The 18,677-nt window shown below is 36.6% G+C and overlaps 1 protein-coding gene across 1 annotated transcript in view; it reads left to right on the forward strand.

Moving 5' to 3' along the window:
* Positions 1-18,677, forward strand: part of CATSPER3 (cation channel sperm associated 3) — a 52,513-nt gene that overhangs the window by 2,930 nt on the left and 30,906 nt on the right. Inside the window, 1 exon segment of the mRNA XM_027848998.1 lies at positions 3,428-3,667. Coding sequence (XP_027704799.1) covers positions 3,428-3,667 — 240 coding nt within the window.

Raw genomic sequence — 18,677 nt, forward strand, 5'->3', positions numbered from 1 at the left:
CTTTCTTTCTTTCTTTCTTTCTTTCTTTCTTTCTTTCTTTCTTTCTTCTTTCCTTCCTTCCTTCCTTCCTTTCTTCCTTCCTTCCTTTCTCTTTTTCTTTCTCTCTCCCTTTCTTTCTGGTGGAGGACTATGGGTATGGAAGACTCCTATACTATCAGATTTGGTGGATATTTTGGTTAGTTTTGCTGAACTGCTTGTTTTTCCTCTTTCTTTTTTATTTTTTCTTATGAAGGATGGCTCAGTCAGTAGGAAGAGAAGGATATGTTCAGAAATGAAGGTGATATAAAAACAAGCATTATCAAAAATTTAAATTAAAAAAGAGAACATGGTAATTTTTGAGTTTCCATCAAGAAGTCTGATTTTAACATATTAAGAAGTGAATAGAAAGCTAGAAAGTAAACAGGTGTAGATGAGTTTTTATAAGAGTTAGGTTATGAAATGGAGAAGAGATATTGTATAATAGTTTGAGAAGATGAGAGGTTCAGCTGAAGTTTCTTTTTAAAGGTTGGGGAAGATGTGGTTCTGTCCACAAGAAGGAGCCTCTGGATGTTGAGAAATTGAAGATTAGAGGGAAGGGAAGGGTTGGTTCATGGGATAATCTCCTAGAGAAGACCTGATAGTATGGGATCCAGAGCACAAGTAGAGGGGTTAGCCTTAGCAGGGAGAGGCATGAATTCTTCTATTCCTGGAGCAAAGGAGAAGAGAATAGGGGTATGATGGGTGATGTTAAGGCTATTTGTAGTGTAAAAATGGGGAAAAGATGAAGTTAGCAATGAATGGCTTTTATCTTATAAAGTGTGATGAAGTGAGAGCCTTTGCTGAGGGGGAAGGGTAAGTAGAGGTGGCTTGAAGAAAGCTTTGAAATAGATGTTGTAGAGAATGTGATAGTTTATCAGGGAAAAGTAAGAGGATCACCTTGAAACAGTGAGGGCCATTTGAGATTAGAAAGCACATGTTTGTAGTTGTCCCAGTCAACATGATAGTATGACTTCCTCCAACATTTATTAGCATATAACTAGGAAGGGAAAAGGCAAATAATTTGGAGTTAAGAAAAGGATGAGTAGTGATAGGACAAGGGGTCAAGAGGGTAGAAGACAGCACAAAGTTGAGCTAGGTAATTATAGGGAGGAAAGTGAGACTAGAACAGGAGTAATGGGCTAAGAAAACAAGAGGGATGGAGTGACTCAAGGTCATGATGATGTTGGAGAACAGATTCAGCAGGAATGAGACAGAGGGAGAGTCTAAGAGAGGAATTTCAGAATTTTAGATCTTGAAGATTAAACAATTACAGGTGATGTTAAGATAAAGTTTAAGACTCTATGTGTAGCTGAGGTGGAGTGAAGGTGCTGATAATGGGAGTGGAGGAAGCTTATAAACTGGGAAGTCAATATCAGCATGAATGTTAAATTCCCAAGTACAAGGGCAGGAGCTGAGGTGGAGAAGAAGAACTGAACTCCTTCATAAGGGAAAGAGAATGACTTGAGAGCCAGGAGAGTATAACAACCAGGATCTGGAGAGGCTGGTATATTTAGGTGAAGTGAATCTCAAAGGAGGAGAGGTTGCTGAATGATGGCCATAGATTAAGGGGTTGGAAGTGATAGTGGAGAGAAAATAGACTCTGATAATTTTTATTTCATTGAGATACCTAAGGATGAGAGATATGTAATCATGATGGACTGAAATGCCAATATTCATATTACTCATATTACTCACTACTACTTCTGGTCCAGAAGGAAGAAAAGGTTTTAAGCATTTATCCTGGGAAAAGAATGCAATCATCCGTAGGTCACTGAACAAGTATCTGTTGGTGGTAGCTCTGTACTACTGAGAGTTAGTATCTTAAGGGGCATGTGCCATGATGGTTGGTATTTCTAACCTATATCATAATGATTATATGATATCTCTCATATTCTTGGGAGTCTCAGTGAAAACAATTTCATTGGGGCTGTGGAATGAATGAGTGGCTACTTAGTAGAGTGCACTGTTCATTGTGGATATTTAATACATGGGTGTTGAATGGTGAATGATTTAATTAACTATCCTTCATTGAATACCTCCCTTGTGGCCAGAAATGTGTTGGCTATATCCCAGAGGAGATAGAAGAAGACATCATTCCTGTTTTGGGGGAACCCATAATCTAGTTAGGAAGACAAAACTCACATATGTGAAATAACCAGTACAAGACAGTTGGAGGACCATTCTGTGTGGTTCAGACAAAGTCCTCTAGGAATTCAGAAAAAAGGAAAGATTATTATTGTAAGATACTGTCCCTTTAAAGTGCTGCCCTATTGTGTGGAGCAGTTTGTTGCTGACTTGTCTACTTTGCTCAGAGAAACAGTTACACTGAGTCAGAGTTCTGAGACAATTATTACTTGTTTTTGACTGTGATAGGCTATAGTGTAATAGAAATAGAAATAATATAGTATAATATGGATATCAGAATTGTTTTATGATTATAAGACACATATAACTTATCTGATTCTAGGCAGAATATGAGAATTTGTTTACTAATCATAAACTAAGATTGGGTTGTTTGTAGAGAGAACTAGAGTTGGAACCCAGAAAGATAAAAAGAGAAAGAGAGAGGGAAAGATTTCAGTACCACATCAGCTAAATTTGAAATTGGAAGTGGTGGATACTGTAGTTACTGGGGAAGAGGAAGTTCAGTGGAAGCAGAGAATCATAGATGTCATCTAGCAGATCCATTAATGTCACTGAGACGACGTGTCTCAGTTGGTCAAGCACAGTGTGTGTCAACTCTCCTTAACGGTGGAAACATTTGTTCAACACAGAAACTGTGTTGATTTATATGAACAGTTCCTGAGACAGAAAAAGGACACCAAAGTTCCAAAGTTGTGACTTTTGCCAAGTACTTGGGTTTTCTTCACTCCCGTACTTCTTTGGCAGATTCCTGTGTGTGTCTACTTTTCCTTGTAGATACTATGAGTACATTGGTAGGAGAGTATGACTTAGGCCTATGTGCAAACAGTGATGCATTTATTATTTCTCTATTTTCCTTAAATATATGAATGAATATCTGTGATGTTATTTTTTGCCTTATAGTTCAATAAATAGTTATGATTAAAATCTAAATTGTCATTATTGTGGGTGGTAGGCATTGGGTGAATGTAAGCACATCAGGGAATATATTCTCCCACAACAAGTTTATCCACAAGATCTTGAGAGAATTTTGGTGTAATCACCTGGTTCTTCTCTGAGAATTGTAGACCAGCCAGAGTCGGAGCAGCCCAGAAAGTGAGTAGGTATCCATATGCCCTATGTGAGAAGTTGAGTTACTACATCGTGGGTTAGTCATCTAGTGTACTCTTTACGCTATATTTTCCTGCATAATTTTTTTTTAATCTATCTGTTCCCCTTGGCCATTGGAATTTCAGAGTAACTGTGACTCTTTTGTTTTCTCTTTCAGGTAGTAGAAGTCCTATTTATGTCTGTTTATTGTTTTGAGTTCTGCATCAAACTTTACGTGGATCCCCTTGGATATTGGAAGAATGGATACAATTTGTTGAATGTTGTCATCATCATCATCCTTTCTGTTCCTTTTTATATGCGGAAGCTGTTTGGCAGGCACTACCCATATCTAAATATAGGAGAAGGCATCCAGTCTCTTCGAATTCTCAAACTCATTCCCTACAGCCGAGGAATAAGGGTAAAAGTGGTTGATTGCGTACATAGCCCTATACAGGCACTGGGGATTTTTTTTTTTTAAATATTTTTTAATTACATTTGAGTCCCAAGCTGTTTCCTTCTCTCCCTCCCAACCCCATACTAGAGAAAGTCAACCAACATTTGACATGAATATACATATGTACATACATACATACATATATACACACACACACACATATGTATAAAACTGCACAATACATAGTTCATTATGTCAGTTTTTTCTCTGAAGGTGGATAGCATCTTCCTTCATAGGTCCTTTGTAGTTGATTTGAATATTCATATAATTCAGAATAGCTTTGTCATTCACATTTACTCTTCAAACAGTATTGCTCTTAGTGTATACAGCATTCTCTTGGTTCTGCTCATTTCACTCTTCATTATTTCATGCAAGTCTTTCAATGTTTTCCTAAAGTCAACCTGTTCAGCATTTCTTATAGCACAGTAGTATTCAATTATAATCATATACTACAACTTATTCAGCCATTTCTCAATTGACAAGCATTCCCTCAATTTCTAGTTCTTCACCAGCATAGAGAGAGCTGCTATAAATATTTTAGAACATATAGGTTCTTTTACTTTTTCCCTGATCACCTTGGGAAATAGACCTAATAATGGTATTGCTAGGTTCAAGGGTATACACAGTTTTATAACTCTTTGGGCATAATTCCAGATTACTCTTCAAAATGATTGAAAGTTGTTTTAATTTTCATTTCTTTAATGAATAATAATTTAGAGCATTTTTCATATGACTATGTATAGCTTTGATTTCTTTCTCTAAAACTGCCTGTTCATATCTTTTGACCATTTATCATTTGGGGAACAGCTCATATTCTTATGAATTTGATAAAGTTCTCTATATTTTTGAGATATGAGACCTTTATTCAAGAAACTCTATAAAAATCCTCCCCTCCCCCCAATTTTCTACTTTCCTTCTAATCTTGGCTACATTGAGTTTTAGTTGTATAAAACTTTCAAAATTTAATGTAGTCAAAACTATCCATTTTATGTCTCACAATGCTCTCTTATTTATTCATAAATTCTTCTACCATAAATCTAATAGGCAATATGTTCCACATTCATCTAATTTACTTGTGATATCTCCCTTTATGTCTAATCATGTATCCATTTTGACCTGAGCTTGGTAAATGGTGTAAGATATTGGTCTATACCAATAGACCTGCCAGACTGCTTTCTAGTTTTCCCAACTATTTTTACTAAACAGTGAATTCTTAACCTGAAAACTTAAATCTTTAAATTTATCAAACACAAGGTAACTATAATAATTTACTACTGTGTGTTGCGTATTTGCTCTATTCTGCTGATCCACCATTCTATTTCTTAGCTAGTACCAGGTAGTTTTGATAATTATTACCTTTAATACAATTTAAGATTTGACACTGCTAGACTTCCTTCCTTTACATTTTTTTCATTAATTCCTTTGATATTCTAGATCTTTTGCTCTTCCAAATGAATTTTGTTATTTTTTTTCTAGCTCAATAATATTTTTTTTGGTAATTTAATTGGGATGGTACTGAAGAAGTAGATTAATTTAGATAGGATTGTCATTTTTATTATATTGGCTTGACCTACCCATGAACAAAAAATTCTTTTTATTCCATTTCTATTAGACCAATTGGGAAGAGTGATGGGGGAAAAGAAACATTAATGTTATTGCAGCTTGTTATTTGAAGCATTTTTAAAATTGATTGAGTCTCTTTCCTATATGATGATATTAATAAATCACATGACCATTAACAATGAATTGTCCAACCATATGAAATAAAGCTCCAAATCACTAATAAAGTAAACTCCTCTATTTAGCTTAGATTTTTTGGGTAACTTTTATTTTATTTTAAAAAAATTAACAAGCATTTATTTATTTTTCCCCAATGAGAGAGAAAAAAAGAAAAACAAAACCCTTGCAACAAATATGTATAGTTAAGCAAACAAATTTCCATAGTTGTCTGTCATATCTAAAAATGTATGTCTCTTTCTGCACTTTGAGTCCATCAGCTGTGTCTCAAGAGGTGGGTAACAAGCTTCATTATCAGTCTTTTGGCATTTTGATTGGTCACTGCATTGATAAGAGTTCTTAAGTCTTTTGTTTTTATAGTGTGATTATTATATAAATTGCTCTCTTGGTTCTGTTCAATTCACTCCAAATCAGTTCACAAGTCCTCATAAGTCTCTTTGAAACTACCCCTTTCATAATGTTTAATCGTTTCCATATGTACCATATCATTTCCTTTATGTACCATAATTTGTTCAGTCATTCTGTACTTGATGGGGTATGGGCCCAAGATGGTCCCCCCAAAACAAAACAAAACAAAAAAAACCCTTCCTTGATCCCTATTTGAACTTCTACTTGGTCAAGGAAGTCTGGCAGTCCCAGAAGTTATTCTTATTCCTATCAACTGGCGTTTCCTTATCACCTAGGCCTTTGTTACCCTAATTAAGACTGGCCCTATTCAATCTCCAGACACTCCCAGATTTTCCCAGGACCCACCCCCAGTCACCCCAGCTTCAAGATCCTCCCTAAACTCCTCCTCCAGTACTGGCCACTCTCATCAAGGCACCCCTTTTCTCAGCCCCCTCAGTCATCCCAAACTACTTGGACTCTCCTAGATCCCTCCCATGGTCTTTCTGTACGTAAGATCCATCCTGGCGGCCTTTTAGGGGCTGAGACTTCCTCATACCTGCTCACCCTTAGAGCATCACAAATGTTCAGATTCCTTAAGAGTCTGGCCTTTATGGCCCATCTTTAATAAACCTTGTCTTTGGCTGAAAGAAAGCTTGGGTTGAATTCTTTTGGGAAGGACGTGTGTGTCATGATTTGGGGTCCCAGCATCCCTAAACCTCTAGACCTTAACATACCCACTCATTATCTAGTTCTTTGTTTCTATAAAAAGAGCTACTATAAACATTTTTGCATACATGGGTCATTTTTCCACTTTCTTTGATCTCATTGGAGTACAGGCCTAGTAGTGCTGTAGCTAAATTACGGTCTAGTGACTTTTTGGGCTTAGTTCCAAATTGCTCTCCAAAATGAATGGACCAATTCACAGCTCCACCAATAACAGTGCATTAATGTGCCTGTTTTCTCACAGTGTCTCCAGAACATTTGTCATTTTCCTCTTTTGTCAACTTTACCAATCTGATGAACATTTTTCACATGACTATTGATTGCCTGGACTTCTTGAAATTGGCTATTCATATACTTTTAACTATATGAATTGGGGTTCTGTTTAACTAATAATACTCTTCTCAACCTTGTCTCAACCCATCTTTCTAGCCTCCTTGTATATTATTTCCTCTCCTGCATTCTTCAATCCAACCAAACTGGCTTTCTTTCTCTTCCTCATACATTACACTTTATCTCCTATCTCCATGCTTTGGCACTTTCCTGCATGCTTGGAATTCAACCCCTCCTCACTTCTACCTCATTCAATCCCTCTGGTCCTTTCAAGATCCAGTTCAAACACCACCTTCTATTGGAAACCTTTCCTGATCCTCTCAAACTACCTTGTATTGAATTACTTTGTATAAATATTTATAACTTTATTCTCTTTATATTTATATATGTCCTTGTCTTCCCTATTAGAATTTGAGCTCCTTGCAAGTAGGAATTGTTTCACTTATTGTATTTATATTCCCAAGGCCTAGCACAGTGTAAGTGCATAATAAGTGCTTAATAAATTCTTGTTACTTGCATAATAGCCCTGCTCAGCACTGGAAGGTAAGGCATGCAAAGTCAAAATTACTCACCCATATTTCTAGTCTCTGAAGCTTGCTACAACAACTGGATTATTGCCAACTTGTTTTTTTGAGTAGTTCTGTCACATTTTATTCAACAAATATTTGTTAAGTGATCATTATGCAGAGTCCTTTCTTCAGTGTCAGAGGTGATGCAAAGTTTATCTAAGACATGGTGTTTTCCTTTAAAGAGCTTATAGTATAGTAATGCTACACTTCCATGAAAACTTCTGCACTTATATGAATAGAGAATATGTTGCCTTGAACTCTACCCAGTGCAAACATAAAACTATACTTATACTTCCTTCAGAAATATGCTGAACCAAATATGCTTAAGATGGATGTAGTTAACCTTGTCTATTTATGTATTAGGTGTTTTTTGTTCTAATTTTTTGTCTGTTGTAACCATTACATTAGAAGATCTCAGAGATCCTTTTGAGGGTCTGACTATTCCCAAATGCAAGGTCAGGATGTTTTCATGTTAGGAGTGGGGAAGGGAAAGGTATATCTGCATCTATATCTATATCTATATCCACATCCATATCCATATCTATATCTATACATTTTTTATCTTGAATAACGATTATTGGGCACTTGCTAACTCTAGCGTGAGAGCATTGCATGGTTATAGCTAAAGGTTTTCTCTTCCCCTCTCTTCTTCCTAATAGTACTCAACATCTCAGCTAAAAAAGTGACTTAATAATAATATTTTACATTTCTGTAGCACTTAAATTGCAAAATGCCTTCTTTATAACAACCTTGTGGGGATAATAATACCAGTATTATTCCTATTTTTAGGTGAGGAAACTGAGACTCAAGAGGTACAATGACTTGCCTCTGGTCACATGAGGAAGAAGTGGTAGGTCCTGGAGTCATACATAAATCATACAACTTCAGAGTTGGGTGAGAGAGCTCAGAGGTCTTCTAGTCCTGTGTATTGGATCACAGGAGGTAGACCTGAAAGATATTTTAGAGATTATCTAGTTTGACCTTCTCATTTTACAGATGAGGAATCTGAGACCCAGATAAATTAAGTGATTTGTCTGAGGTCATCTAAGCTGCACAGATTCAAATCCAGATCTTGAGACATTAAATCCAGCGTTCTTCAAACCATACCATGTCACTTTCATCTGTTTGTTGTACTTAAGGTCCATAGTTCCATATCATATTTGTGCTATCGAAAAGAAAGCCAAAGTTGCCCTAGGGCAGTATAGTATCACTTAGACAAGGAGGTCTATGATAGCAGAATTCTGGAAGGGCTAGATGTGAGCAGAATTGTATTTGAAAAGCTCTTTTACTTGATTTTACCAAAGCTAAGCAAGGTAAGATCAAAATCTGTAAAATCTTGAAGAGCATGGAAATAACAAATATTGACCTTTGGAAGCTTAAAAGATGCAAACTGAGGTTAAACTTTCAGAATTTTTATCCCAAGAGATGGTAGTGGCTGAAAGTATAAAAAGATCCTTAAAAAAGTTAGATAAAATCATGAATGATAGAACCTTAATGGGCTTTTTTTCTTTTGGGAAAGTGGGTTGTTTGTATACATTCCTAGGCTGAAAGGATAATGGTAGTTAGGTCACTTAAATATATCTCTATCAGAAATGTAGTTTGGACTAGACCATGGTTGTAGTTATTATTGTACATTTTAAAAATTCTGAAACACCAAAAAAAGAGTGTTTCTATATACAGAGCAGAACACAAAATGAGGATTCTGTGTGAATCCATGATTCTCCATTTAATGCCACTTGCTTTAAAAAAAGTGTATGATAAATTCTACATGTTACTTCTAAAACTGTCTAGCTTGTCTCTGCTACCTTTCCAATATCCTCTTCTTCTGTGCACTTAAAAAATGTTTCAGTGGCCTCTTTTTTTTCCCTCCCATCACTGTTGTTAACCTCTTTTCTCTCCATGATTTTCCTTCCCAATAATCAAGAGGAAAAAAGAGAAAAAACCCAACAACTTGTAACAGATAATCATAGTCAAGGGAAAAGAATCCTCACAGTGGCTATATGAAAAAAATGTACATGTTTACACCTTATATCTATCACTTTTCTGCCAGGAGGTAGGATAATAATAATAACAATATTAATAATAATAGTAGCCAATTTTATATAATGTTTTAAGATTTGCAAAATGCTTTACATTTATCTTCTCATTTGATATGCTTTTGTCATGGGTTCTCTGAGGCATGTCTGGTCCTTGCGTTGATCAGAGTTCTAGCTTTCAAAGTTGTTTTTCTCATATGGTGGAGCTGATATGGTACATTAGAGGCAGCAACCAGCTGAACTCTCTCAACATTCCCCTCCAAACAACTTTAAAATAATGCCTCAAATAAAATTTTGGAGTGGCAGAGCCAACAAAAGGTCAGAGTGAGCCATTTTTCTAGCCTAAGACAACTTAGGCAGTTGGCAGGAAAGCTCTGTGACACCAGGGTAGATGTAGGCCTGGAGCACAGCAGTAAGACCAGCTTGGGCCCTGGAGGTGGCCCTGAAGCTCTCAGCTCAGAGATGGTAAGGGGGTTGGACAACTGGTTAGAAAGAGATTACAGGAATTCACCCTTCCCTCCTTGTTGTCAATGGGCACAGAACCAGTCTCTGTTTAGCAACTCTGTTGCTCATAAGCACTTCTGGGTCACAGTTCCAGGGTGCACAGATGTTTGGTCATAAGGGAACAGGGGACCTGGTCACAGTTCCAGGGTCAAGAGAGATTGTGGTTACAGGGGAGCAGAGACTCTTGCAGGCCAAAAGCAGAGCACAGACCAGGAGAGCAGTGACCACGTCTCTCCTTTGATCATACCACCTTGGAAACACCAAAAAGTGGCAGACTCCCAGAACTAGCTCTGAAAACAGGAGCATGAAAAAATTGGTTCAAAGTCAAGAAATAGGTTGGAAAAATGAGCAAGTGACCAAAAAAAAAAAAAAAAAAAAGAACTTGACCATGAAAAGCTACTATGGTGGTAGGGAAGACCAAGATATAAACTCAGAAGAAGACAACAGTGTGAAAACAAGCTACAAGCATAGGTTCAAAGAAAAATACTAATTGGAATCAAGCCCAACAAGAATTCCTAGAAGAATTAAAGAAAGAAATTAAGAGAGTGATAGAAGAAAAATTGGGAAAAAGGATGAGAATTATACAAGAAAAGTATGAAAATAGAATTAACAGCTTGATAAAAGAGGCACACAATACTGAAGAAAATGCCTTAAAAAATAGAATTGGCTTAATGGTAAAAGAGGCACAAAAATTCACTGCAGAAAAGAACTCCTTAAAAAACAGAATTGGACAAATGAAAAAGGAGGTACAAAAATTCACTGAAGAAAAGAGTTCCTTAAAAAGCAGAATTAGTCAAATGGAAAAAAAGGTACAAAATCTCAATGAAGAAAATATTTTCTTAAAAATTAGAATTGGGCAAGTGAAGGCCAATAACTCTATGAGACATCAAGAAACAATAAAACAAAATCAAAAGAATGAAAAAAATAGAAGAAAATGTGAAATATCTCATCAGAAAAACAACTGACTTGGAAAATAGATCAAGGAGAGATAATTTAAGAATTATTGTACTACCTGAAAGTCATGATCAAAGAAAGAGCCTAGATATCATATTTTAAGAAATTATCAAGGAAAACTGCTCCAATATCTTAGATCCAGAGGGTAAAATAGAAATTGAAAGGATCTACTGATGTCCTACTGAAAGAGATCCCAAAATGAAAACTCCCAGGAATATCATAGCCAAATTTCAGAGCTCCCAGGTCAAAGAGAAAATATTGCAAGCAGCCAGAAAGAAACAATTTAGATATTGTGGAGCCACAGTCAGGACCACACAAGATTTAGTGACTGCCTTATTAAAGTATCAGAGGTCTAGAAGGCAAGGAGTTAGGATTACAACCAAGAATAGTCTACCCAGCAAAACTGATTATAATCCTTCAGGGGAAAAATGAATATTTAATGAAATAGAAGACTTTTAAACATTCTTGATGAAAAGACCAGAGCTGAAAGAGAAGCATAACATATATATGAAAGAGTAATCACAAAGGAATTAATAGAGTTAAACTGTTCACATTCCTATATGGGAAGATGATACATGTAACTCCTAAAAATGTTATTATTATTAGGCAGTTAAAAGGAGTTTATATAGACAGAGGGCATGAATGTGAACCCATTTTGTTAGAATGATCTCCAAAAAAAAAAAAAAAATGAAGGGATAAGAAAGAGGATTAGGGAAAGGGAGAAGGGAGAGGTAGAATGAGGAAAATTTTCTTATATTAAAAAAAGGAGTTCAAGGAAGACCTTTTGCAGTGGAGAGAAAAATGGGCAGAAGTGGGTAATACTTGAACCTCACTCTCATCAGAATTGGTTCAAAGAGGGAAGAATATATATATATATACACACATATATATTATATGTATATATGTATATATACATTCAGTTGTGTACAAAAATCTAACTTGCCCAATAGGGAAATAGGAGGGGAAGGAAATAAGAGAAAAGGGGGGATGATAGGAGAGAGGGCAGATTGGAGGAAGCAATGATTAGAATCAGAATAGATTTTCAAGGGACAAGATAGGAAGAGAGAGAGAAGAAGAAACAGATAAAGAGGGACAGTCATTTTGTATATGTACAAAAATATTTATAGTGACTCTTTTCGTGGTATCAAGGAAATGGGATGGAGGGAAATACACGGTTAGTAATCATAGTTGTGAATGTGAATGGGATGAGCTCAGTCATAAAGTTGAAGCAAATAGAAAAATGGATTAGAAACCAGAATCCAACAATATGTTGTTTACAGGAAACATACTTGAGGCACAAAGACAGAGAGTTAAAATAAAAGGGCTGGAGTGGAATCTAATATGCTTCAGCTAAAGTAAGGGATGGGGCAGAGGTAGCAATAAAGATCTCAGATGAAGCAGGGGCAAAATTAGCCCTAATTAAAAGAGAATCAAGGAAACTACATTTTATTAAAATGTACTATAGACAATGAAACAATATAAAATTTTTTTACAGTAAGTTTCTCTGATAATGACCTCATTTCTCAAATATATACTGAGTATAGAACTGAGTCAAATTTATAAAAATAAAAGCCATTCCCCAATTGATAAATGGTAAAAGGATATGAACAGGCAGTTTTCAGAAGAAATCTAAGCTATCTTTGAAAATCAAAGCCATCTATGAAAAATGCTCTAAATCACTATTGATTAAAGAAAGGCAAATTAAAACATCTCTGTTGTGCCACCTTATACCTATCATAAATGACAAATGCTGGAGGGCAGGAGGGAAAAATAGGTACATTAATGAACTGTTGGTAAAGTAGTGAACTCGTCCAGTCATTCTGGAGAATGTTTTATATTTATTCCAAAGGGCTATAAAACTATGCATTCCCTTTGACCCAGCAATACCACTACTAGGTCTGTATCCCAAAGAGATCAAAGAAAAAGGAAAAGGACCTATATGTACAAAAATATTTATAGTGACTCTTTTCGTGGTATCAAGGAATTGGAAATTGAGGGGATGTTCATCAACTGGGGAATGGCTGAACAAGTTGTGACACATGATTGTGATGGAGTACTATTGTGCTGTAAGAAATGATGAGGAGGTTGGTTTCAGAAAAACATGATAAAAGACCTATATGAACTGATAAAAGTGAAGTGAGAAGAACCGGGAGATCATTGTGCACAGTAAAAACAACGCTGTAATGATGATCAACTGTGAGAGGCTTGCCTACTCTCATCAATAAAATGATCCAAGAAATTCCAAAGGATTCATGATGGAAAAAATGTTATCCACTTCTAGAAAGTGAACTGGTAAACTGTGAATGCAAATTGAAGTACAATTTTATCATTTTCTTTATTTTTCTTGCTGTTTTGGGGAAAATATGCTTTGCATGACTTCATGCATAATTGATATTATATTGCTTGCCTTCTCAGTGATTGGGGGAGGGGTGGGAGTGAGTGAGAGAATTTGAAGCTCAAAATTTAAAAAGAGAATGTCAAAAATAAATAAATAATGAATTTCCTTGACAATGGTGTTGTCCCTGTATATATTGTTCTCTTGGTTCTGATCATTTCGTTCTGCATCAGTTCTTATTATCTAGGATTCTCAGCAAACATCTCTTGTGATTTCTTACAGCTCAATAACATTCCATTACATGCATATAACATAATTTGTTCATCCTTTCTTCAATTGTCAAAAGGCAATCAAAGGCATTCCCTTAAATTCTAGGTTTTTTTTCTTTTCTCCTGTATCACCTCTTTTCATCCTTCCTTTAAGAGAAAGAAGTTTGTTTTGCTTGTGACTATTCCCTTCGTGGTGTTTTCTTCCCTCTTAACTCTGTCCCCAAACTCACTTGTTCTTCTCTTGAGTCTGATGTACTTCTTTTTTTTTTTTAATTCAATTTTAGGCAGTTGGGGTTAAGTGACTTGTCCAGGGTCACACAGCTAGCCCGTGTCAAGTATTTGGTCTGAGGTCAGATTTGAACTCAAGTCCTCCTGTTTTCAGGGCCGTTGGTGTATCTACTGTGCCACCTAGCTGCCCCGTCTGATGTATTTCTAACAAATACTTTGTTTATGTGGATCTGTGTTCAATTCTCCTTTGTCCATTTCAAATAAGAGTGATGTTCATCTAGCCCTTAGTCCTCTTGCTCCCTTTTCATGTTTGTATGTTCTTCTCATGCACTTCAATTATAGCAAATTGTATACCCTCCTTTGTTCTTTTTACATTAATGTATTCCTCCTTTTATCCTCCCTTCTCTTTTCTTTGTTAAAACCCTCAGAACAGAACCAATCTACCCCTGAAGTTCCTTTGATTTTCTTATTTAACTTCCTTTAATACACTTTGAAGTCAGCCAGTCAACTGACATTTATTAAATGGCTATTATGTGTCATTTAATTTATGGGGATACAAAGAAAAGCAAAACCCCAAAAAACCCTCCCTGCCTCAAACAAACAAAACAACAACAACAACAACAACAGCAACTTAATTCCTGTTTCATGGAGCCAACAGTCTAATGGGAAGGATAACATGCAAACAACTGTGTACAAATAAGTTATGTGCAGGATAAATTGAGAATATTCTCAGAGGGAAGGCACTAAGATTAAGCAGGACCAGAAAAGGCATTTGGCAGAAGGCAAGACTTTAGATGAGATTTGAAGGAAACCAGGGAAGCTAGGAAACAGATAAAGAGGGACAGTCAGTGAAAACAGTTGGAGTTAGGAGATGGAGAGTTGTGTTTGAGGAACAAGAAAGCAAAGAGTACATGGAGAAGGAATGTTATTTTATGGTAAGAATAGTGGAAAGTTAGGAAGAGGCTAAATTATGAAGGATTTTAAAAACCAAGCAGGATTTTTTATTTGATCCTGGAGATAATAGGGAGCCATTGGAGTTTATTGAACAGGGGGTGTGATAGGATCAAATCTACACTTTAGGAAGATCAGTGTGATAGCTAAGTGGAGGATGTACTGGAGCAGGTAGAGACTTGAGGCAGGGAGACCATGCAGCACACTACTACTACCCTTAATCTAGGCATGAAGTGTTGATGACCTGCACCAAGATAGTCACAGTGTCAAAGGAAAGAAGAGGCATATAGGACAGATGTTACAAAAGTAAAAATAACAACGCTTGACAACTGATTGAATACAGAAGAGGTGAGAGAATGAGCAATTGAGGATGACACTTAGGTTTGGCTCCTGGAAAGATAGTGGTACTGTGGATAGTAAGAAAAGTGAGGAAGAGGACAGAGTTTAGGGGGAAAGGATAATGAGTTCAGTTTTAGACATGTAGAAAGATTTTTTTTAATAATCACATTTTATTTTGTTGAGTCCTTTTAGTTGTTACTATTCCCTTCCTTTGCTTATTTCCTTTTTTTTAAAATCAATTTTATTTGGTTTTCATTCCCAAATTCTCTCTTTACCTTTCTCATCCTTCCCTCACCCACTGAGAAAGCAAGAAAAATACAACCTATTACAAATGCTTAGAAAAGAAATTTCTGAATTAATTATGTTCCAAAAAAAGGAGTCATTACTTCTCTATCTGTAGGTGGAGATAGCGTATTTTATCATGAGTCCTTTGGAATTTTGGTTGGTCCCTGTATTGATCAGAGTTACTAGATCTTTCAAAGTTCATTATCTTTGCAATGTTGCTGGTACTATATAAATTATTGTCCTGGTTCTGCTCCTTAACTTTGTATCACTTTATATAAGTCTTCCCAGGTTTTTCTTAAACATCCCCTTCATCATTTCAATATAATAGTATTCCATCTCATTCATATATCATAACTTGTTCAGTCATTCTCCAATTCATGATCATTCCCTTAGTTTCCAATTCTTTGCCACCACAAAAAGAGCTACTATAAATATTTTTTGTACATAAGGGTCCTTCTACGCTTTCTTTGATCTCTTTGGGGTATAATAGAAGGGATATTGCTGGATCAAAAGTATGTATACTTTAGTAGATTTTGGGACAAAGTTCTGAATTGCTTTCCAGAAGGTTTGGACTAGTTCAGAGCTCCACCAACAGTGCATTTGTGTACCAATTTCCCTATATCCTCTCCATCTGATAGAATGAGAGGGTTGTTTTAATTTGCAGTTCTCTAATTATTTCCAGGGGCAGCTAGATGACTCAGTAGACAAAATGCTAGGTCTAGAATCAGGAAGGCCTGAGTTCAAATCCAGTCCCAATCACTTGCTGTGTGACCCTGGGCAAGTCACTTAACCTTTGCCTTACTCTAATGCAGAGGGAAATGGCAAACCACTCCAGTATCTTTGCCAAGAAAATTCTATAGACAGTATGGTCCCATGAGATTAAAAGAGTCAGACATGACTAAACAAAATAAATAAAAAATTATTACTGATGTAGAACATTTAAAAAATATGGCTATTGATAGCTTGGAATTCTTTCTCTGAAGCTGCCTATTTTATATCCTTTGACCATTTTTCATATGGGGAATGGCTCTTATTCTTATAAATTTAATTGGTTTTCTATATATTTTATTTTGGTGAGGCAATTGGGATTAAGTGACTTGCCTAGAGTCACACAGCTAGTGTTATGTGTCTGAGGTTGAATTTGAACTCAGGTCCTCCTCACTCCAGGGCCAGTGCTCTATCCATTGTACCACCTAGCTGCCCCAGTTTTACATATATTTTAGAAATGAGACTTTTATCAGAAAAATATGCTACAAAGGTTTTCCCCAGTTTCCTGCTTTTCTTCTAATTTTACCTTCATTAGTTTTGTTTGTGTAAAACCTTTTTAATTTAATGTAATCTATTTTATTTCCCATAAAACTCTCTATCTTTTGTCTGGTCGTGAATTCTTCCCCTTATTCATAGATTTGACAGGTAATTTCTTCCATACTCCATTAATTTATTTATATCACCCTTTATAACAGGGGTGTAGGGTGTGTTCAGGGAAGACTAGTACCTCTGGTGTGAGGGCTACTGAGCCCTTTTCAGGGTTGCTTTCCATCTTTGGTGTCCACCTGATTCACCCAGCTCTCACCTGTGGTTCCAAGAAGCTGTAGTATATGCAGTAGTCTCACTCTGATGGGCTAAACCAGATTGAGAGTAACCAAAGGGTTTCAAATCCTTCAATAAGTTTAGCATATGAAGACTTCCTGCAGTGAAATGAGCAGATAAAAACAATTTGTTTCAACAGCTATGAAGGCAACTGAAGCAGGTGCTATGGAGTGCTTAAAGCTTGGTTAGACATCAAAGATGCCAAGGTCATCCACTGCATCCTGAGCCATACCAGTCGTCTTGACTTTGTCTTGCCACTGGATTCTGATGATTCTGGAAGAGAATGTGGGGCCAACGACTTTGCACAACTTTGTCTCACTTAAATCCAATTTATGCATGAATGGAAAGATAACACCTATACCATTTTACCATTTGTACCTAGCTCAAAGTCCTATGGTGACGGACAAGTGAAGAAGCAGCAGGTACAAATACCCTAGGAGCTGTAGTCACAACCTTGCACACAATGGCCCAAACCATAGGGTCATTTTCTCACTGGAAGCAGCAGTGGGATTTGGCAGTATGTCTGAGCAGCCTATTTTAAGAATGCAATGCTCACCTCCTGGTGTGAGGAAGGGGCTAGAAAAGGTGCCTAAAAACTGCTTACTGTGGCAGGTGGGGATTCCACCCTGTGGTTAAAACACACAAAAAAATGTACAAAAACTTTTGCAAAGATAATTCCACTCACCACCAGTATGTGGAATGTATGCATGTTTGTGGACAATACAAAATCTAATAGATCTGAAAGATTAACAGCTCTTGTTGTGAGAGAACTCAGCAGATATCACATCCAAATAGCAGCCCTGAGTGAAACAAAGCTGGCAAATGAAGGCCAGCTTACTGAAGATGGAATTGGAAACACATTTTTCTGGAGTGGCCATAGTGAAGGGGAACAGCATGAAGCTGGTGTGGGTTTTGCAATCATAACTAACCTAGTCAACAATCTTGTATGCCTATCAAAAGAAGTGAATGACAGGCTCATGACAATGTGATTACCACTTGCAGAAAAGCACTACATCACCATTATTAGTGCATATGCTTCCACCATGATGAATGCTGATGAGGTCAAAGAAAAGTTTTATGAAGACTCAGAGACCCTCATCATCAGTGTTTCAAAAGAGGACAAGCTTGTAATTCTGGGAAACTTTAATGCAAGAGTAGGCATGGACTAATAGACATGGCAAAAACAGCAGTAGCAATGGTCACTAACTACTGAAGACTTGTGCATCTAATGACCTCATCCCCAATACTATCTTCCATTTACCTAAATGCAAACAAACGAACAAATAAAAAACAAGCAAACAAAAAAAAAAACTTCATGGATACACCCTCGCAGCAAGCATTGGCATTTAATAATGTGATTGTAAGGAGAAGAGACAGAGAAGATTGAGAGTGACAAAGAATCATAGAATTATTTTTTCCATGCTAAGTATTCACATTCATCAAAAGCTGAGGCCCCATGGCAAGATGAGCACCAGAAGACTTAATGTCAACAAATTAGAGCACTTCTCCAAGCCGGAATGGTTCATTGCTAACTTGACGGGAAAGCCGAGCTAACACACAGTTGGCAGTAGTGGAGCAGAAAGAGAAGGGGAAACTTTCAGAGATGTGGTGTACAGCACTGCATTGGCTCATATAGGCCAGAATACTTGCAAACATCAGGATTGGTTTAATGAAGATAATGGGGAAATTCAGAAGCTGCTAAATGAAAAATGAAAACTCTACAGAGGTTGCCAGCAG

This window comes from Vombatus ursinus, unplaced genomic scaffold, assembly GCF_900497805.2.
Source record: "Vombatus ursinus unplaced genomic scaffold, bare-nosed wombat genome assembly UNPS02007284.1, whole genome shotgun sequence".
Taxonomy (NCBI): domain Eukaryota; kingdom Metazoa; phylum Chordata; class Mammalia; order Diprotodontia; family Vombatidae; genus Vombatus; species Vombatus ursinus.